At 38.3% G+C, this 21,962-nt stretch overlaps 1 protein-coding gene across 5 annotated transcripts in view; it reads left to right on the top strand.

Annotated features, from left to right (window-relative positions):
- Positions 1 to 293: 293 nt before the first annotated feature.
- IPP (intracisternal A particle-promoted polypeptide) overlaps positions 294 to 21,962 on the top strand; it is a 40,553-nt gene continuing 18,884 nt past the window's right edge. The window contains exons 1-5 of one of the 5 annotated variants that reach the window (XM_049879156.1): positions 294 to 646; positions 3,945 to 4,285; positions 8,595 to 9,026; positions 16,262 to 16,417; positions 17,069 to 17,236. In XM_049879156.1, coding sequence (XP_049735113.1) covers positions 3,994 to 4,285; positions 8,595 to 9,026; positions 16,262 to 16,417; positions 17,069 to 17,236 — 1,048 coding nt within the window. In that variant the 5' untranslated portion in view covers positions 294 to 646; positions 3,945 to 3,993. The other 4 variants (XM_049879158.1, XM_049879157.1, XM_049879159.1 and 1 more) reach the window with 4 other exon arrangements.

The following is a 21,962-nucleotide window of genomic DNA, read 5'->3' as shown; positions in this document are numbered from 1 at the left end:
GCAAAATGTTTTTGTTCACTGTGGGCTGTTATCAAAAAAACTTTGAAAGCCACTCATGTATTGACACATTGCACAGTTCAGCAGAGGGAAAAAACTGCGCATTTTGAGCTCTCCCCTTCAAAGTAGGCATCCACTCACATCCACTCAGTCATGCAGACTCAGAAAATGATCAGAGTGAATGGTAAAAAAGGCAGAGAAGCACCGTTCCCATTGTTCGTCTGTGTTATTTACTTAACACTGAGGTCTGCTGGCTGCCGGGAACGTCACGTGAATGCAGTTTTGGCGGAGTGGAAACCGCAGGCCGACCAGTCCCAGCAAGCGGAGCGTGGGCTTGCAGCTGGACTACACGCCGGCGGGGAATCCACCAAAAGCCCGAGGCCACAGAACTGCAGCACCAAGAGTCGCCGGTAGGCCCCGCTACGTGCGAACAGAGGAGCACTGCGCACGCGCAGACCAAGGCCACCGCCCGCGGTGCGAGAGGGCCAAAGGCGTCCTTCACCAGGCCCGGCTTCTCCTCCAGCCCTCCACCGGAGCACCGCATCGCCGAGTCACCTCCCAGCTCGTTTTCCCCGCCCCCTCCACGCCTGCGGGTCGCGACTGCGCGCGCAGAGCCTGAGCGGGTGCCGGCGGAAAAGGGAAGCGGCGGGTAAGAAGGGCTTGCGTCCCAGGCGCTCTGTGACGGGGTTGGGAACTTCCTCTTCGACTCTCTCAGGCTCTCGGTACCCCTGAAGGGGAGACTGAGAGCTGCCTCTGGAGCCCACTTCCTCCCCGCCTTTCTCCTGCCGCCTCAGGCCTTCTTTCCCTGCTAGTCTCAAAGTGTTTTCGCCTTCACCGAGGCTTCTCCTGGTCCGGACGATACCTGCCTCTCCTTTCCCCGCCCTCGCTGGGGAATCCGGAGGCCGCACCACTGGCCTGTCTGTCGTCTCTCCTGCTGTCTGACGATGCCAGCCGCGCCATTTCGATAGCGCTGGGATGTTTAACTGCTCCTAGTGTCGCAGCCCTGGTGGCGCAGTGGTTAAGAGCTCGGCTGCTAACTAAAAGGTCGGCAGTTTCAATCCACCAGCCACTCCTTGGAAACCCTGTGGAACAGTTCTGCTCTGCCCTATAGGGTCGCTATGAGTCGGAATCGACTGGACGACAACAGGTTTAGTGTCGGAGCAGCTTAGGGCTAGCGCTCCAGGTCCAGTCCCCAGTTCAAGTGCAAGGAGCCTCTTTCTTTTGACGCTCATCTCAGGATTCTTTAAAACATTTGCTGAAGCGCCTTCCAGATGCTTTCGGCACTGGGTTCACGGGCACTAGACACGTCTTCTTTACTTCCTATAGGTGTCCACACCATTTCTTAATAATCTGCCTTCGAAATCCCATGAGGCAGGCCCCTTACAGCCCTGTGCGATGTCCCAGAATTGGATTTTTTCCCTTTGGATATATGGGCCCGATGGAATGAGTACTGTACTGGCATTGGGATAGCGGCTACCGAGAAGCATCTTAGCAGACTAGAATTTCTGCTGAGTGTCTCCTACCAGAGTGGATAATCAGTAAACTCTTGTGGTAAAAAAAAAAAAAAAGTGGTAGGAGGCACTATTTTATTTTAGCCCAATGGCTATGCCTGGTGCCTTGAAGTTGGGGACAGATGAGGTACGCTGTAATTAAACAGTCACCACTGGGGTCCAAAATCGCTGACAGAAATCTAAAACACAAAAAAGCCTGACAGCTATGTCATGTTTAATAATATGTGCAGGTCAGATTTCTATGTAGTAACAAACTCTTTGCTTTTATGTGCCAGTTAAATGTAATATGTTGACATTCTGTAGATGTTGATAGGAAGTTTTGGCAGCTGCTTTGGAACCTCTCAATAAGTTAATTCCTAGATAGTCATGATAATCAGTTTAGTTATTTTAATTTTGATAAATTTGGAGTGTATAAACATAGCCATTTTTTTTCTAACATCAGCCCACGCCATTTCTGTCAGTCTTTCTATCAGTTGTCCTTATGCCTAAACTATAAAACCTTAGTCATCTTAGATTCCTCTTGTGCTTCATCTCCATATCTCTTCTATTAACGAATCTCGTGGTTTCTTTATTCAAAAGATAACTTGGATTTGTCTTTTTGATTCTCATTACTGAAGCTGTAAGGCTGTTTTCTAGGACTTTATTTCTTCTTAGCTCATTTCCCTGAAGGCCCATATAACAGTTCTGAAACATGGCTATTGTCATATTTATTTGTCCTGAACCTGTAAAGTCTCACGTCCAAATTTCTGTGCTTGAATTTTAAGGACCTTTCTGTATAACCTTGCCTAATAATTCCTAGCAGTGTGATATGGTGAAAACAAACAAACCTGATTTAAAGTAAGAAGACCTGGATTCAAATACTGAGAGGAGCATTATAGTAACATTGTATCCTTGGAGAAACTTCAGCTTCCTTATCTCTCATTTATGATAATATCTTTTCTTCCTGCCTCTTAATTATTGTGAGAATTACAACGAACATAATATATGGAAAAGCTAACAGCTTAAAAAAACAACGTAAGCTGTTACTGTAATTTCTTATTGTATTCATTCATTTTACAAACCTTTGAAGACCTAATGTATGTTAGGTATGGGTGCTACAGATATAAAAGATAGTCCCTGTCATCAAGAGCCTTGCCTTTCAAGGAGTTTCAGATTGTGTGTGTGTGTATGTATGCATGTGCACATATGTGAGTGTATGGGTAGCAGGTGGGATGGGAGGGTATCTGACAAGGTAGAGTGTGATGTGGGCTGTACTGTAGGTACTATAGGTAAGCATAGGAAGAGCACCAAACCCACAGGAGAGAATGACAGGAAAGCATTCCTAGAGGAAGTTATATTTGAATAGCCTTAAATTATAATGCAGATCCAGATGGAAAAGGTGAGGAAGGGCAGGATGAAAGAGGCACTTTTAGAGAACTGCAAATTATTAAGCATTTGCTGGAGTGTTAAGTTTAAAGATGAATATAGGAGATGGAACGGGATAGGTAGTTACGGGTGAGATTTGAAGGGCTTTGTGTGCTTACAGAAGCCATTGGAAGATTTTAAGCAGACAGTTGGACTGATCATAGTACCTTTTTTTTTTGGCATGCCTACTTTATTTTTTTGCAACCATCACCACTGTTTATTTCCAAAACTTTTTCATCACCCCAAAGAGAAACTCTGTACCCATTAAGCAGTAACTCTCCCAAGCTCCTGGTAAATACTAACCTACATTCTATTTCTATGCATTTCCCTATTGTGGATATTTCATTTCATATATATGGGATTATACAATATTTGTCCTTTTATATCTGGCTTATATCACTTAGTGTTCTCAGGGTTCATCCATGTTGTAGCATGTATCAGAACTTCATTTCTTTTTATAGCTGAATAATATTTCATTGTGTGTATGTACCACATTTAGTTTATCCATTCGTCTGTTAGTGGACATTTGGGTTGTTTCCAACTTTTGGCTATTGTGAATAATGCTGCAGTATACAAGTATCTGTTTGAGTCACTATTTTCAATTCTTTTGGGTATATACCTACACAACTGCTTTTTAAAAGTTCATTCTGACTGTGATGTATGCTTCCCTACTGCAATGTACAAAACCTTTTATCTGCCTTTATGTCTTTTCTCATTTTCTTTATTGTACCCAGAAGGGCTTATGTCCTCTTCTCATACCTCAATACTATTAACCCTTCAGTGCCCACTCAGGTCCCATTTTTTTCTGTGATGTTTTCCCCAATTATTTTAGCCCTCACTGTTTATTCCCTTCTCTGAAACCTTATTAGAAATAGTGCCACACAGTTTAGACCTTGTTTGTTTCATGGTGTTTTATGTCCCTAAGTAGATAGTAAATTCCCTTGAGGGTAGGGAATGTTTCATATGTGTATGAGTGGAAGACATGTTAAACACGAAAATATGTTGCTTGCTGTCTTTGTTTTCTTTTTTCAGGGTGGGGCAGATTATGGGCAACAGTTCTTTTAATTAATACACCATCATCATGGCTAATGAGGGCTTTCGCAAGGCTGGTGATAGTCCTTTTACATCAGATAAACATGCCCAATTCCTCATGGCCCAGATCAATAAAATGCGGAATGGACAGCATTTCTGTGATGTGCAGCTGCAAGTTGGGAAGGAAACTTTTAAAGTTCATCGGCTGGTTTTGGCTGCCAGTAGTCCCTACTTTGCAGCTTTGTTCACTGGAGGAATGAAAGAGTCCTCAAAAGATGTTGTACAGATCCTAGGAATTGAAGCTAGAATCTTTCGTGTACTTCTAGATTTCATTTACACAGGTATGTTAAGTGAGCCTGTTGCTTTGAATGAAGAATGATGCAATCGCTCATGCACTGCTGTTGGAATATAAATTGATCTAATTTATGTGGAAGGGGACAGTGGTGGTTCAGGGGTAGAATTCTCTCCTTCCATGTTGGAGACCCAGTTTGTTTCCCAGCCAGTGCACCTCATGTACAACCACTACCCATCTCTCAGTGGAGGTTTGCATGTGGCTATGATGCTGAACAGCTTTCAGTGGAGCTTCCAGACTAAGACAGACTAGGAAGAAAGACCTGGCGATCTACTTCCAAAAATCAGCCATTGAAAACCCCCATGGATCATAAAGGTCCAATCTACAACCGATCGTGGGGATGACACAGGACTAGGCAGTGTTCCTTTCCTTTATGCATGAATTAATTAGAGACATAGGTAAATATTTATGTACCAGGATGTTTATTGTAACATTATTTATCATAGTGTATAATATATATATATTTTTATAATATAATCAGGTTTAATATATAATCGAACACAATAATTGTCTCCACAGTAGGTTATGATACACACACACATGCACGTAGATATATATATATGATGAGATATTAGGGGTGGGTATTGGAAACTCTATGGGGCAGTTCTACTGTGTCCTATAGGGCCACTATGAGTCAGAATCGACTCGACTGCACTGGGTTTTGAGTATCATTTAGATCTTGCAAAAGATTTGAAGTATATTCTCTCGTGAAGAATGTTTATAATAAATGAAAAAATCAGAATGTAAATATCCCTGTTTTGTAAAAAAAACGAAAGTCATTTGTGTGTATATGTGTATGGGAAAGAAACTGGAATGTTGACAACGTTTTTCTGTAGGCGATAGACTTACGGAAGGTTCTTGTTTCTTCCCTCTTTTTCTGTTTTTTTCCCCAAAAATGTTTATAATCAGCATGTTTTAATGAAAACTTTTATTTTTAAAATGTTTTGGAGAGTTTTAATGACATTAGAAATGCACACAAAAACTATATATAAATTATAAGCCTCATATGCAATATAGATACATGTGGAAAAAAGATTTGAAAGAAGTACACTAAAGTGTTAATACTGTGTATCTTTGTGTATGGATAAATGTGTGATTTTCATTTTTATATTTTTCTGCCTAAAATTTTTTTTTCTACAGTGAGTATGTATTACTCTTATAGCCAGAAAAAAACGTTTGAAAACAAGACTTTATTTGGTCTAATTTTGAGAATACACCATGCTCTCCTTAAGGGGCTGCTTGATGGGAGATAATTACATAGCCTTATAAAGCATTGTTTTTTAAGGAAATGGTATTTAAACCTGGAAAATGACAAAAGGTGATTTCTTTTCTTTATGCTTTTACATATTCCCTTTTGGAAAATTTCGGAAAACTGGTAACTCTTAATTTGGGGATTATAGAAATGATAGATTTGGGTATAGAACTGATGGTCTTTTATATACTGAAAGCAGTGCAGCTCTTTGTATTAGCTTATGTATAGACTAACCCCCAACCTTATTTTTCAAAATGACTTGTTGAGCTGATTGAACTGCTTCATAACTGCCTCTGCTTCTCTTATTTGCAAATATAAATTAATACAAATTAATCCATGGAGTGTTGAACTACATAAAAACAGAAGAAATACCATAAGGTTTCTGTTCTGCCTCCGTTATCTGATAGTAGCAACAAGAGATATTTAGTGAAGGAGAATGTTCATAGCATCATCACCACATTACTGGTGATCAAATCTATGAAAGAAATACAAGGTGGTAAAACCTAGAGAAATAAAAGCTACTGAGCATATCTGGAGGAAAATAACATGGTAGAGAATAGATGTTTAAGGCTAAACTTGTTGTAACAGTGAAGAACAGCTTTTGGCTGGTATTTATTTATTTTTCCACAAAAATGAACCTCTAGTAGGCATTCCAAGGCTGGTATGGTGGCTTCATATCATTAATCAGTTGCTATCAAGTTGATCCCGACTCATGGCAACCCCGTGTGTGTCACAGTAGAGCTGCGCTCCACAGGGTTTTCAATGGCTGATTTTTTTGGAAGTAGATTGCTAGAGTTTTCCTGGGTGAGCTAGAACCTCCAGCCTTTGGGTTAGCAGCCCAACATATTAATTGTTTGCACCACTTAGTGTCCCAGGATTCTTCCAACATTTTGCTCTACCGTCTATGACTTATAGCTTCTAATCTTAAGATCACTGAGGCCCAGCCAGTGGAATGAGAAAGGGGGAAAGGCAAAAAGGCCCGCCAGCTGAGCCTATCATCTTTTTAAGCTTTTCTGGTAGGCCTACCCAACAACTACTACTCATATCCCTATTGTCCAAACTCAATCAAAAGTTCACCTCTACAAGAGAGGCTGAGAAATGGAATTTTCAGCAGGGCACAGTTGCCACTTACAACAAAATCAAAGTCTGTAAGAATGAAAGGAGAATGAATATTGAGTATTTTTTGAACAGGGAACTTTGTAGTCTTTGGCACAATTAATTCTTTAAAAACACGTTCTTTGATTTTCATTGTAAATAGCGTTTACTTTTTGGAGGTGGGGGAGGAGACAAAGCCTCTTCTATTTATCTCTCGTTTGGACTTGTCTAAATTTTTTTAAGAAGCCCTGGTGGTGCAGTGATTAAGCACTCGGCTGCTTACTGAAAGAGTGGTGGTTCCATCCCACTCAGCGACTCTTCTGGAGAAAGACCTGGCAATCTGCTTCTGTAAAGATTACAGCCAAGAAAACCCTATGGGGGCAGTTCTGCTCTGTGACATGGGGTCACTCTGAGTAGGAATAAATGTGATGGCACCCAGCAACAAACAACAACATACATTGTATTTGTTATTAATCATTCATAATTCTAACAGGTCTTAACATATATTTCTTACCTTAGGTTTTTATATGCTTTGAATGAAATGACCTGGTTTTGAGATCTAGCTCTGCCACTAATTAGCTGTGTGATACGAGGCATATCATTTAACTTTAGTCAATCATTCATTCTTTAAACAAGTACTTATTGAATGCTTTCTTTGAGCTAGGCACTGGGATATGACATAAACAAGACAGAGATGGCCTCTGCCTTCATAGGGCTTTATGGGTATTGCAGATTAGGTACTTATAGCTTGTGTGAGCCTCATTTCTTTCATTTATAAACTAGGGAATAGTGGCACTTCATAATTCATATAAGAGTTAAATGAGATAACCTTTTTTAATAAATGTAAAAGTGCTTTGTAAACTGTCAAGCCCTATTGAGGTATAGGGCGTTCTTTTTATTACTCTCAAGAAATAAATACTCCTTTGGCAATATCAATTAGCAGTCAGTCAGCTTCATTATTTAAAAACCCATGATCTTCAAATTTGTGGGCAATTCTCATTTCATTCAAGTAAATCATCTCAGTATAAGATTGAATGGAGAGTTTATCCTTACTAAGAGAATTGTAGTTTTTTTTTTTTTTCTCGTAAGTATAATTGGCTATTTGATGTCCTCCCAAAGTCATTATATGAATATATGAAAGTAAAGCCCTTTGGAAGGAGCCCTGATGGTTCAACAATTAAGTGCCCTGCTGCTAACTGAAAGTAACCTAGCCAGTTGCTCCACGGGAGAAAGACCTGGTGATCTCCTCCCTTAAAGATTACAGTCCAGAAAACACTATGGGGCAGTTCCACTCTGTCTAGTGGGGTCACTATGAGTCAGAACCGATGGTACCCAACAACAAACCCTTTGGAAAGAAAGCAGCATATGTAGTTACTTAAATGTTAAGTATTTAATAACTTTCTCATGTTTTATAGACTCTTGATTATACATTAACATTTGTATGGTACTTTTTAATAATTGAAGATAGGGACCATGTCTTACTCTCCCCAGATCCTCAGTAAATGTTTGTTAGATATGCATATAAAACCCAAACCCACTGCCATCGAGTTGATTCCAACTCACAGCGACTCTATGTTAAAAGCATGGACTTTGATATTAATTCCTACGCTGCAACTTGCTTAACAGTTTCTTGGGGACAAGTTACTTAAACTTTCTGATTCTGTCTCCTTAGTACAAAAATAAGAATAATAATAGTATCTGCCTTATGGGATTGTAGTGAAGGTTAAATGAGTGTATAAAGCAATTAATAATATGTCTGTTTCACTGTAAGTGTTTCATAAATGTTAGGTATCGTTATCATTAAGTTGGTGCACTCTCCACAAATCCTTTTTTGCCTTTTTATTTAGCAGATATTAAGCTATCAGTGGAATCAAGTATAATGCTTTCTGAATATGCTAAGCCAAATATTCGTTTTTATTTTAATGGCTATTTTGTTTCCCTATTTCCCTAGGTATAGTGAATATAGGTGTGAATAATGTCCAGGAGTTGATTGTTGCAGCAGACATGCTGCAGTTGACTGAAGTTGTTAATCTTTGCTGTGAATTTCTGAAAGGACAAATTGATCCACTGAACTGCATTGGGATCTTTCAGTTCTCTGAGCAAATTGCCTGCCATGATCTTTTGGAATTCACAGAAAACTATATTCATGTCCATTTCTTGGAGGTTCATAGCGGGGAAGAGTTCCTGGCACTTACAAAAGATCAGCTGGTCAAAATATTGCGAAGTGAAGAGCTTAGCATTGAGGATGAATACCAGGTCTTCTTAGCTGCAATGCAATGGATTCTGAAAGATCTGGGAAAGAGAAGAAAACATGTGGTAGAAGTGCTGGACCCGATTCGATTCCCTTTATTACCTCCTCAGAGGCTTTTAAAGTATATAGAAGGTAACTTTTTTGCTATATATCAAATTAGTTGATTAATTATCCAATACATTTTTTTCTTGGTTTCAAATGTGATAATTTTCCTTTTTCAATTCAATAACAGACATTTAGTAAATGATTATTGTAGGTAGGATATGACTTGTGTTTTGTGGGTGGACAGTAGTTTTTCAGTATGTCTACCGATTATTTTAATCAAATCCTTACATGCCTTTCTTGAGATAAATAGTAAGGGATATTAGTGTTATAAATAAAATTACTGACAGTAGCATACCGCTACTACTGTTCATAGTACTAATTATTTAAATAAAAGATTTCCTCTCCCATTCTGAAAAATTCAGCAAACCCTAACTTTTGAGGAAAATGCGTATGATATAAACAAAAACAAAACTCAATAAATCCTTTAAGTCCTCTCGTTAAAATGATTAAAATGGATTTTGTATTGATATCATAGCTTCCAAGTAGCCTTTGAATTATCTTTAGATTCTAAACTTTTTTCTGAGAATACTTTTCACAATAGTATAAAATAGTTTTATCTTTATATTTAAAAAATTAAATTAAAAAAAACAAACAACTTTAGACATGGTTTTAAGATTTAAAGCTTTAACTCTTGACATGTACTGAAGCATTATGATATGACTGAACTACAAATGATCTTACTACTGTTAAATATACTATTAAGCATTAGAGGTATAATTCTGTGAAAGAATTATTTTTAAGAGTGAGTTGCCAGTTTTTCTCTATTCTTAATAGTGTTAATAGAATTTTGTAGCTTTTTCTGGGTGATACGTTGTATTAATGCATATATTTAAATAATAAAACAAAGAGAGAGAAATTATCCAGACACGCTTTTACATGAGTCATGTGAGAATTTAGGTGTGGGACAAAGGTTTTCATGGTTGAGTTGACTTTTCCCAAGTGTAGCAGATACAGAGTGATAAAGTTAAGTTCCTCTGCTGGGAGCAAGAGGGCATGTTTTCCTGCAGCTTTTTAATATTATAATATTCAAATCTTGCACTGGTTATTCAGCATGCCCAATAGTTATCACCTAAAGGTATTTAACTGGAATAAAAACTGCAGTGAATTGAGGAAGAAGTCAATTGAGGATTTTAAGAGGCAGCTTTAATTGAAACTTTTTCTTTCTTGATTATATTGGAGAAAAGATGGGCAGTTTATGTAGAAAAATAACAAGACTTTAACCACAAAATTCAAAGAAGGAGCAAAAGGCTTAACTGAAGTGGTTAAATTATTATATGAAATGTCTTTTTTCCCTAGCGTGTGTGTGTATATAGATAAATATTTATTGTGATTTTGGAGAAAATTTACATAGCAAATTCGGTTCTCATTTCATAATTTCCATACATACTATTCAGTGACGTTGAATACACCTTTCACAATGTGTCAGCATTCTCATCTCCATTCTGGTTGTTGTGTTTCCATTAATCCAGTTTCCTTGTCCCCCTTACCTTCTCATCTTTGGTGTGGGTTAAATGTTGACTGTTAGGTCTCATTTAGATAATAGTTTAGAAGAGCACAGTACTCACGAGTGATATTATTTATTTTATGAGCCACTCTGTCTTTTGGCTGATAGGTGAACCCTGGGAGTGGTTTGAGATTCAAATTTAAAGGGTATCCCAGGGTGATAGACTTGGGTATTCCTGTAGTCTCTACTGGTTCAGTAAGTCAGGCCTTTTTTTAGGAATTTGAGTTTTGTTCTACATTTTTCTCCTATCTGGGAGTATCTATTATGTCTCTGGTTGGAACGGTCTGTACTGGTAGCTGGGCTCTATCTAGTTCTTCTGGTCTCAAGGTAGGTAAGGCATGGTTTGTGTAGATTATTAGTCCTGTAGACTAGTTTCTTCTTTGAGTCTTTGGTTTCCTTCTTTCTCTTTTGCTTCAGATGCATAGAGTCCCATAGTTGTATCTTATGTGGCTGCTCACAAGCTTTTAAGACCCTAGACACTACTCACCAAACTAAGATGTAGAACATCATCTTTCTGAGCTCTGTTACACCAGTTGACTGAGTTGCTCCCTGAGACTATGGCCCTAAATCCTCAAACTCAGTAATCCAGTCCTGTGAGGTGTTTGGTTATGTAGTGTATATATTTTCTGTTTACCACTGGAGTAACTCAGTTAATTTAATATTATGAGATACATGATACCATATTTATTTCCTGCATTTTAGAGAGTTACTTAATTTTTATAAAAATGGTACATGCTTATTATAAAGAGGTAATCCAGAAGTAAAAAGAAAGAAAACAACAAATCACCCGAAGTCTGCCACCCAGAAACAAGCCGTTTTAATTGCATTTAGTAAACATCATTCTATGAAGCATTGGTGGTTCAGTGGTAAAACTCTCAATTCCCACGCAGGAGACCTGGGTTTGATTCCTGGTCAGTGCACCTTATACACAGCCGCCACCCATCTGTCAGTGGAGACTTGTATGTGGCTGTCATATTGAACAGGTTTCAATGGAGCTTCCAGACTAAAACAGACAAAAAGCCCTGGTACTCTGTTTCCAAAAATCAGCAATAAAAACCCTATGTATTACAATGGTCCAGTCTGCAACCAATCATGGGATGGCACAGGACTGGGCAGCATTTTGTCCCATTGTATCTGGGGTTGCCATGAGTCTGGGGTGACTTGATGGCAGCTAACAACAACAAACATCGTTCTAGATATCTCTTTGTAGGAGGATGGGTGATGGGTGGATGAATGGATGGATAGACAGGAAAAAAATCATTTTATAAGAATAAGAATCATTGTATATATACGGATTTTAATACAGAAATTCATTTAAATTGCACTAAAAGTTAACAAAAGAAGAAACTGAAGTAATAACTAATTTTAGATAGATGTTTTTTCATTCTAAGGACTAGTCATCTAAAAGATTCTTCTAGAGTTAAGGACAAGATAAAAATCATTAAGAGATGAAATCATAGTTTCGTTTTAATTGTTTCCATTTCAAATAGTATTGGCTCTCTTAAGAAAAATAAGGTGATTACCATGTTATTTTTCTTTTCACCTCCCCTGTCAAGGTTTATAGCCTTTATGCTTTGTTTTGTGATCATTATTCCCTGGTTCTGAGTTTTTAGCTCCGTATTTAAATGGATTGATGCTCTCTACCAGTCCTTTAACCATGGTTTTCTTATCATGAAATCTTTTTTTTTTTATTTGTGGCTGGATTTCATCATCAAGTACTTTCTTCAAGGAAGGTTCATAATTACTGTATTTCCTGAATTCTTTCATATTTGAGAATTTCTTCCTGTTGCCTTTTTACTTTAATAGCAGTTTCAGTGGGCGTAATATTATGATTATACTGCCTCTGTATACCCCACCCAAACTTTGTAAGGCATGGTTCTTTTTTTTTTTAATGACTTGCTTTTTCTGGTTGGATACCTAAAGAATTCTTTTTCATTATTTGTGATTTGTGTTGAAATTTGTCACCCTTTGTTGTTGTTGTTAGGTGCCATTGAGTTGGTTCCGACACATAGTGACCCCGTGCACAACAGAACAAACCACTGCCCGGTCCTGCGCCATCCTCACAATTGTTAGCTTAAGCTCATTGCTGCAGCCACTGTGTCAGTCCACCTCGTTGAGGGTCTTCCTCTTTTCTGCTAGCCCTGTACTTGTGCCAAGCATGATGTCCTTCTCTAGGGACTGATCCCTCCTGATAACATGTCCAAAGTATGTAAGACGCAGTGTCACCGTCCTTGCTTCTAAGGAGTGTTCTGGCTGTACTTCTTCCAAGACAGATTTGTTTGTTCTTTTGGCAGTCTGGGGTATATTCAATATTCTTTGCCAACATCACAATTCAAAGGTATCATTTCTTCTTCGGTCTTCCTTATTCACTGTCCAGCTTTTACATGCATATGATGTGATTGAAAACACCATGGATGAGTCATGGCTGTTGATTGTGGATCCAAGTAAAATGAAATCCTTGACAACTTCAGTCTTTTCTCCGTTTATCATGATGTTGCTTATTGGTCCAGTTGTGAGGATTTTTGTTTTCCTTATGTTGAGGTGCAATCCATACTGAAGGCTGTGGTCTTTGATCTTCATTAGTAAGCGCTTCAAGTCCTCTTCACTTTCAGCAAGAAAGCTTGTATCATCTGCATAACGCAGGTTGTTAATGAGTCTTCCTCCAATCCTGATGCCCCATTCTTCTTCGTACAGTCCAGCGTCTCGGATTATTTGTTCAGCATACAGATCAAATAGGTATGGTGAAAGGATACAACCCTGACGCACATCTTTCCTGACTTTAAACCAGTCAGTATCCCCTTGTTCTGTCCGAACAACTGCCTCTTGATCTATGTAAAGGTTCCTCATGAGCACAATTTGTCAGGCTGTACCATATATGCTTTCCTTCTGAAGTTTGAGTTTTTCTTTCCTTTTGGGAAATTTATCCTGCATTAAATTTCTGAATACTTCTAATGCTGTGTTAGTCTTTAGTCTTTTTATTGGATCGTCTTTGTTTTTCATATTTATCATTTTCTAATGTTACAATATTTTGTGTTTTTGCTCTGTATTTGTTGTATTTGAAAACAGTTGTTTTCTCAAGTCTTTCTTCTAAATTGTTAATTTGAATTTCAGTCAGATCTGTTGTGTTTCTGGTTGTTTCTAATTTATGTATTAAATCTGCAAAGCTGTGGTTTTAGTTCTTACACTCTGTCCTTGCCAATGTAGTTTCCTTTTCATCTCATCCTGTCTTTGAGCTCTCGTTTCATAGGATTTATATTCTTAAGTAATTCTATTGTGGGAAGCACTTATGGGGAGGAGCCTGTTTCTGTTTTGGTTATATTTTCTTCCAGACTGATTTCTGTCTCTTTTTTTTCCTGGGATGTATTTTAATAGATGTAATGCTATTTCTTAATACCTTGTTCATGATTAACATGGACAACTCTGTTCAGACCTGTTTGCTCTGACAATATAAGAGCTAATTCTCCCTGACACCCGTCCTACCTTAGTGCAACTACTAACTATATTAGTGTAACTCCAGTTTAAAATTTGAGGTCTGTGTGCTGCCTTCTCACTATTTTTCTCTAGTCTGAGGCATGAGGCTGGTGGAATAATAGACTTCTACTAGGGCTGAGGTCTTTGTTTGGGGACCTGGACTCTGGTCTCTCTCTTCTCACATCCTGTAACTGGTCTTATATCATGGTTTACTTACCCCAGCAAGGGATATATCCCACTAGGTGGGCTTTGGCTAACTGTGCTCTGTTAAATGGCAACCCGTGGTATTTCTCTTTTCTGTAACTGAGGTTATTTAAGGTCGTTTTTTAAAAAAATAATATTGTATTTTCTTTTTGGTGAAAGTTCACACAGTGAATTAGATTCCCATTTGAGAATTTCTGTACAAATTGTTCAGTGACATTAGTTACATTTTTTACAGTGTGTCAGCATTGTCTTTAATTGTATTCTGGTTGTTCTATTTCTAGTGCTCTGCTTTTCCTGCCCTCCCGCCCCCCCATCTTCTCACCTTTGCTTTAGAGTGATTGTTGTCCTTTTAGTTTTGTATAGATGGTTTTTTTGCTGGAGCACCGTACTCATGGGTATTAGCCTTTATTTTGTGTGCCAATTTGTTATTTTCGCTAAAAGGTAACCTCGGGAGAGTTTCGGTTCAAGGTTTAAAGAGTATCTCAGGGCAGTAGTCTCAGGGAGTCCTCTAGTCTCAACTGGTCCAGTAGGTCTGGACTTTTTAAGAATTTGAGTTCTGTTCCACATTTTTCTCTCATTCTATAAGGGTCTGTTTATTTTGGCCCTGATCAGAATGGTCGATAGTGGGCACCATCTAGTTCTTCTGGTCTCAGGGTAGATGAGGTAGTGGCTTGTGTAGGCTATTAACCCTGTAGACTAGTTTCTTCTCTAAGGCTTTTGTTTCCTTCTTTCTCTTGCTCCTGATGAGTAGAGATCAATAGTTGTATCTTAGATGGCTGCTTGCAAACTTTTAAGACCCCAGATGCTACTCACCTCACTGGGATGTAGAACATGAACTTTGGTGCTAATTGACTGAGCTGTCCCATGAGACTAAGGTCCTAAGTAAGGGCTTTTTCTTTTAATGGTTTTGTCCATGACTTTTCTCAGTGCTGCTTCTCACCTACTCATTCTACCTCTCTCCAAATTGTTAGTTATTAGTGAGGATCCTCAAGATTTTGTTAGTTGACCTTCTTAATATTGCTTCTGAGGTATGGCGACAAGTCTAGGAGACAGTCCCTTACTAGCATATATGGAACCTTTGTGCAAATTAGAAAATAGTGCCTCCCTACCCCTGGCAGTGTACAGGCCCAGTAGCTTGGCAAATGGAAATAAGTTTAATTTTCATCCTCAGCTAGGCACCCTTGAGCAGGGTACACCTTACCCAGTCATACTCAAGGCCCTTTTCGGAGATGATCCTCATCCTACCAGAATCTTTTGTATTTTGTTTTGTCTATCAGTTTTAAAAGCTTATGACATAATTGTATATCCTTTATGGTATTAGGTTGTAGCTATTAAATTTTTGGTTATTTTATTTTTTTAGCTAATTGTAACCCTGTTTCACTTTGTCATCTTTTTTGGGGGGAAGGGGGGAATGTTACCAAATTTTACTTTATTTATTTATTTTTAATTGTGCTTGAGATGAAGGTTTACAGAGCAAATTAGTTTCTCATTAAATAGTTAATACATGTGCTACTCTGTGACATTGGTTGCCTACCCCATGACGTGTCAACACTCTCCCCTTCTCGACCTTGGGTTCCCCATTATCAGCTTTCCTGTCCCTTCCAGCCTTCTTATCCTTGCCCCTGGGTTGGTATGTCACTTTGCCATCTTTATTTAGAAATGCTTGTATATGTGTTTTCAACTTGAATATCGTGAAGCATGTTTTTAAAAACAGTCTTCTTTAAAAATTTTTTTTACTGTGTTAAGTGTACATACAACAAAATGTTTACCATTTCAACATTTTTTAAATGTACAATTCAATGACATTAATTACATTCATCATGTTGTACAATGATCACCACTATCCATTTCCAAATTTTTCCATCACCCTTAATAAAAACAGTCTTTGATAGATTTAAGGAAAGTATATTCTTCAGTAGCAATAAGAAAAATAGTATTCAGTACTATAGGAAACAAACACATCATTGTTTTATGATGAGTTTTTGTTTCTTGATTGTTAGATATGTCTCACCTTTATAGAAACATTGTCTTTTCAATATCATTTAAAAATTGTCAAAAATATTGTGTTTTAAACATTGCTTAGGTGTATCTGATTTTAATCTTCGTGTTGCATTGCAAACACTTTTGAAAGAGTACTGTGAAGTGTGCAAATCTTCCAAAGAGAACAAGTTTTATAGCTTTCTGCAGACATCTAAGGTTCGACCTCGGAAGAAAGCAAGAAAGTACCTGTATGCAGTAGGTGAGAGTCTTTTAAAAAGTAATAGAAATTATCTTTATATTCAAGATCAAAGCCTTTTTTAATATTTTGTTATTACTATACATGGCAGAATATGCAAATGTGTCAAATAGGCATATTTAATCTCATGTGCAGACTACAGATTTATAAATTGTGTTTATATATTATGGTGAACACATATAAAAATAAATAACTACTTATCTGACATCATTTTGTGACTTAAATCTCTGGGTCTTAGATTACTCAGTTATTATCTAACAGCTGACTAAAGACACAGTGCTTTAAAAGTTAAAAATTTGAATTCTAGTGAAAAATAAAGGTAAACAAATTCCAAATTTTTGAATATATATGGCAGCTCTGAGGAAACCCTGGTGGCATAGTGGTTAAGAGCTACTATGGCTGTTAACCAAAAGGCCAGCAGTTTAAATCTACCAGGTGCTCCTTGGAAACCCTGTGGGGTAGTTCCACTCTGTCCCTCAGAGTCACTATGAGTTGGAATCGACTCGATGGCAGCAAGTTTGGTTCGGTTTGGCAGCTCTAAAGTATTTATTTCTTACTTTTAAGTATTTATACTGAATGTTTACATATTACTAGCATTTCCCATGTTTAGCAGTAAAGGATTTGCTTTGTACCTCCTTTTCTTCCTTTGTTCAGGTGGATATACTCGATTGCAGGGGGGTCGCTGGAATGATAGCAGAGCCCTCAGCTGTGTAGAACGTTTTGACACGTTTAGCCAGTATTGGACCACTGTGTCTTCACTTCATCAGGCTCGATGTGGGCTGGGAGTAGCAGTCCTGGGAGGGATGGTCTACGCTATTGGAGGTAATAATAAAATAATAATAAAAATGCTTATTTCCATTATTCATCTTCTCAGGGACTTCCAATACACTTGACAGTGGAATCATTTAGTGTTTCAGTATTTAGCTCTGTAGTGTCTGCTGATTGATTCTTGTCTGCCCAGGTGGTTGTGATCATGTAAACCACAAAAACCATTTTTAAACTTTTTTTTTTTAATATGGCATATATTTTTTACTCAATAAATGTAACTGTTATTGATTGTATTAATTTATAATGTTAGTTTTAAATTTTTAGATGTGAATTATGATACATTAATACATATAGAAAAGTACATAAGTACATCTACAGCTTGATAAATAATTGAAGAAACTTTTAGGATAACCATTTCCCTTTGTTGCTTTATACTTTTTACTATCTATGTTGGCCCTCCTAAGCAATATCTTTAAGTTTGCCTATTTTTGAGCTCTTTATCTAAATGGATTGTATAACCATTCTTGCTGTTTTACCTAACATTATATTTCTGAGACTTATTCATGTTGTGTCTCTCATGTAGTCACTGCTATACAGTTTCCCATTGTATACCAAGGACTATACCAAAAGTTATTAATTTGGTATATTATTGGGAGACATTTGGAATGTTTCCAGTTTTTTACCATTAAGAACAATAGTGCTGTCAGAAATCCTTGTATGTATAAACAAGTTCCCTGTGTACGAGTTTTTTTATGGTGTATACCTAGGAGTGGAATGCTGGGTCATAATGTATTCAGATCTTCGATTTTACTAGAAAAGTCCAAACTATTTTCTAAAGTGATCACATCATTTTATACTTCACCCACATTTTCGCTAACTTTTGGTATTGTCAGACTTGAAAATTTTTGTTTCTTGTTGGATGTAGTGATATCTCATTGTGGTTTTAATTGCACTTGCCTGATAAGTAATGACATTAAGCACTTTTTCATTGTTTTTTAGCCATTTGATTTCTTCTTCGAAGACATGACTTTTCAGATCTTTGGCCCGCTAAAAAAAATTGTGTTATTGATTTGTAGATGTGTTGAGGGTCCCCAAGGATACCCCCAGTTTGGTGATTTGCTAGAAAGACTCACGGGACTCAGTATTTAGTTGTATTTACAGCTAAGATTTAGTATAGCGAAAAAATACAAAACAAAATCAATAAAGGAAAAGGCACATGGTGTGAAGTCCAGAGGAAACCAATTGAAAGTTTCTGAGAGTCCTCTCCCAGTGGAGTCAGACCCGTTACCCATTACCCTTTGCCACAGAGTCAACAGAGTAGAACTGCCTCACAGGGTTTCCAAGGAGTGCCTGGTAGATTTGAACTGCCGACCTTTTGGTTAACAGCTGTAGCTCTTAACCACTATGCCACCAGGGTTTCCTGAAGTCAGACAAGACATGCTTAATTCCTCCAGCAATTAGTTGTAATTTGTGGGATGTGTTGTCTACCGGTGAATCTCATTGGAGTACCCAAGGCTTTTATGGGGAGCTGGTCATGTAGACATCCTTTTTCTAGCACTTGTCAAAATTCCATACTGTCAAAAGGAAAGCAGGTATTCAGCATAAACCATGTTGTTTCTACACATGGTATAGTTACAATGAGCCACATTTATCCCTTAAGGAAAAAAAAATTTTTTTTTTTTTTTACATCAGTGTAGGCAGTCAAGTTCCCAGACTACAAAGAAGGGTCATCCTTGCAAGCAGGCCTTTCTAAAAATAGGCAGTCTCATGCCTGCTCTGTTAATTCTTTTGCACAGTAGGAATTCTGTACACATTCATTACTCTAGTCTTTCATGAAGTTATCTGTGCTGCAAATATCTTCTATTCTGCTGTTTCATCTTTCACTCTCTTTATGGTGTCTTTTGGTAAACAGATGTTTTTAATATAGTCAAATCTATTGTTTTCTTCCCTTCATGGTTATTTATTTTGTCCAAAGATATCCTTCCCTACTCCAGAGTCATGACGATATATACCTGTACCATTTTATAAAAGTTTATAGTTTTGCCACTACACTTATATGTAATCTACCTGGAATTGAGGTTTTTTATTTTTTATTGTGCTTTAAGTGAAAGTAGATAACATTGCGAAGAATGGGAATTCCAGAACACTTAATTGTGCTCGTAAGGAACCTTTACATAGATCAAGAGGCAGTTGTTCGGACAAAACAAGGGAATACTGATTGGTTTAAAGTCAGGAAAGGTGTGCGTCAGGGTTGTATTCTTTCACCATACCTATTCAATCTGTATGCTGAACAAATAATCTGAGAAGCTGGACTATATGCAGAAGAACAGGGTGTCAGGATTGAAGGAAAACTCATTAACAACCTGCGTTATGCACACGACACAACCTTGCTTGCCGAGGGTGAAAAGGACTTGAAGCACTTACTAATGAAGATCAAAGACCACAGCCTTCAGTATAGATTGCACTTCAACATAAAGAAAACAAAAATCCTCACAACTGGAGCAATGAGCAACATCATGATAAATACAGAAAAGATTGAAGTTGTCAAGGATTTCATTTTACTTGGATCCACAATCAACAGCATGGAAGCAGCATTCAAGAAATCAAAACACGAATTGCATTGGGTAAGTCTGCTGCAAAGGACCTCTTTGCTCTTCAAAGAGCAAAGATGTCACCTTGAAGACTAAGGTGTGCCTGACCCAAGCAATGGTATTTTCATTTGCATCATATGCATGTGAAAGCTGGACAATGAATAAGGAAGACTGAAGAAGAGTTGACACCTTTGAATTGTGGTGTTGGTGAAGAATATTGAATATACCATGGACTGCCAAAAGAATGAACAAATCTTCTTAGAAGAAGTACAACCAGAATGCTCCTTAGAAGCAAGGATGGTGAGACTGCGTCTTACATACTTTGGACATGTCGTCAGGAGGGATCGGTCCCTGGAGAAGGACATCATGCTTGGCAGAGTACAGGGTCAGCAGAAAAGAGGAAGACCCTCAATGAGGTAGATTGACACAGTGGCTGCAACGATGAGCTCAAGCATAACAATGATTGTGAGGATGGCTCAAGGCTGGGCAGTGTTTCATTCTGTTGTGCATACGGTCGCTATGAGCTGGAACTGACTTGACGGGACCTAACAACAAGTGAAAGTTTACAAATCAAGTCAGTCTCTCATATAAGAATTTACATATACCTTGTTATAAACTCCTGGTTGCTCTCCCCCTAATGAGACAGCACAGTCCTTCCCTCCACTCTCAATTTTTGTGTCCATTCGGCCAGCTTCTGACCCCCTCTGCCCTCTCATCTCCCCTCCAGACAGGAGCTGCCCACATAGTCTCCTGTGTCTACTTGATCCAAGAAGCTCTTTCTTCATCAGTATCATTTTCTATCCCATAGTCCAGTCCAATCCCTGTCTGAAGAGGTGGCTTTGGGAATGGTTCCTGTCTTGGGCTAACAGATGATCTGGGGACCATGACATCCAGGGTCCTTCTAGTCTCAGTCAGACCATTAAGTCTGGTCTTTTTATGGGAATTTGACGTCTGCATCCCACTCTTCTCCCGTTCCATCAGGGGTTCTCTGTTGTGTGCCCTGTCAGGGTAGTCATTGATTGTAGCTGGGCACTGTCTAGTTCTGGTCTCAGGCAGATGTAATCTCTGGTTTATGTGGCCCTTTCTGTCTCTTGTGCTCATAATTACCTTGCATCGTTGGTGTTCTTCATTCTCCTTTGCTCCAGGTGGGTTGAGACCAATTGATGCATCTTAGATGGCCTCTTGCTAGCATTTAAGACCCCAGACGCTACTCTCCAAGGTGGGATGCAGAATATCTTCTTAATAGATTTTATCCTGCCATTTGACTTAGATGTCTCCTGAAACAATGGTCCCCAAACACCTGCCCCTGCTATGCTGGCCTTCAAAGCGTTCAGTTTATTCAGGAAACATCTTTGCTTTTGGTTTAGTCCTGTTGTGCTGACATTTCCTGTATTGTGTGTTGTCTTTCCCTTCACCTAAAATAGTTCTTATGCAATTAGTGAAAACCCCTCTCTCTTCCTCCCTTCCCACTCTGGTAACCATCAAAGAGTATTTTTTTCTCTGTTTTAACTATTTTTTTGCATTCTAACAATAATGGTCTCATACAATATTTGTTCTTTTGCAACTGACTAATTTCACTCAGCATAACGCCTTCCAGATTTCTCCATGTTATGAAATGTTTCACGGATTCATCATTGTTCTTTATTAATGCGTAGTATTCCATTGTGGGAATATACCATAATTTATTTATGCATTCATCCGTTGATGGGCATCTTGGTTGCTTCTCTCTTTTTGCTATCGTAAACAGTGCTGCAGTGAACATGGGTACGCATGTATCTGTTCGTGTAAAGGCACTTATTTCTCTAGGATATATTCCAAGGAGTGGGATTGCTGGATCCTGTGGTAGTTCTGGAAACCCTGGTGGCACAGTGGTTAAGAGCTACAGCTGCTAACCAAAAGGTTGGCAGTTTGAATCTACCAGGCGCTCCTTGGAAACCCTATGGGACAGTTCTACCCTGTCCTATAGGGTCGCTATGAATCGGTAATGACTGGATGACAACGGGGTTTTTTTTTATTTTTTGGTTTATGGTAGTTCTATTTCTAGCTTTTTAAAGGGCACCAAATTGATTTCTAAAATGGTTGTACCATTTTACATTCCCACCAGCAGTGTATAAGTGTTCCAGTCTCTCCACAACCTCTCCAACATTTATTATTTTGTGTTTTTTTGGAGTAATGCCAGCCTTGTTGGA

This window comes from Elephas maximus, chromosome 3, assembly GCF_024166365.1.
Source record: "Elephas maximus indicus isolate mEleMax1 chromosome 3, mEleMax1 primary haplotype, whole genome shotgun sequence".
Classification (NCBI taxonomy): domain Eukaryota; kingdom Metazoa; phylum Chordata; class Mammalia; order Proboscidea; family Elephantidae; genus Elephas; species Elephas maximus.
The sequence above is the reverse complement of the archived record's forward strand: the minus strand, read 5'-3'. Positions and strand labels throughout refer to the sequence as shown.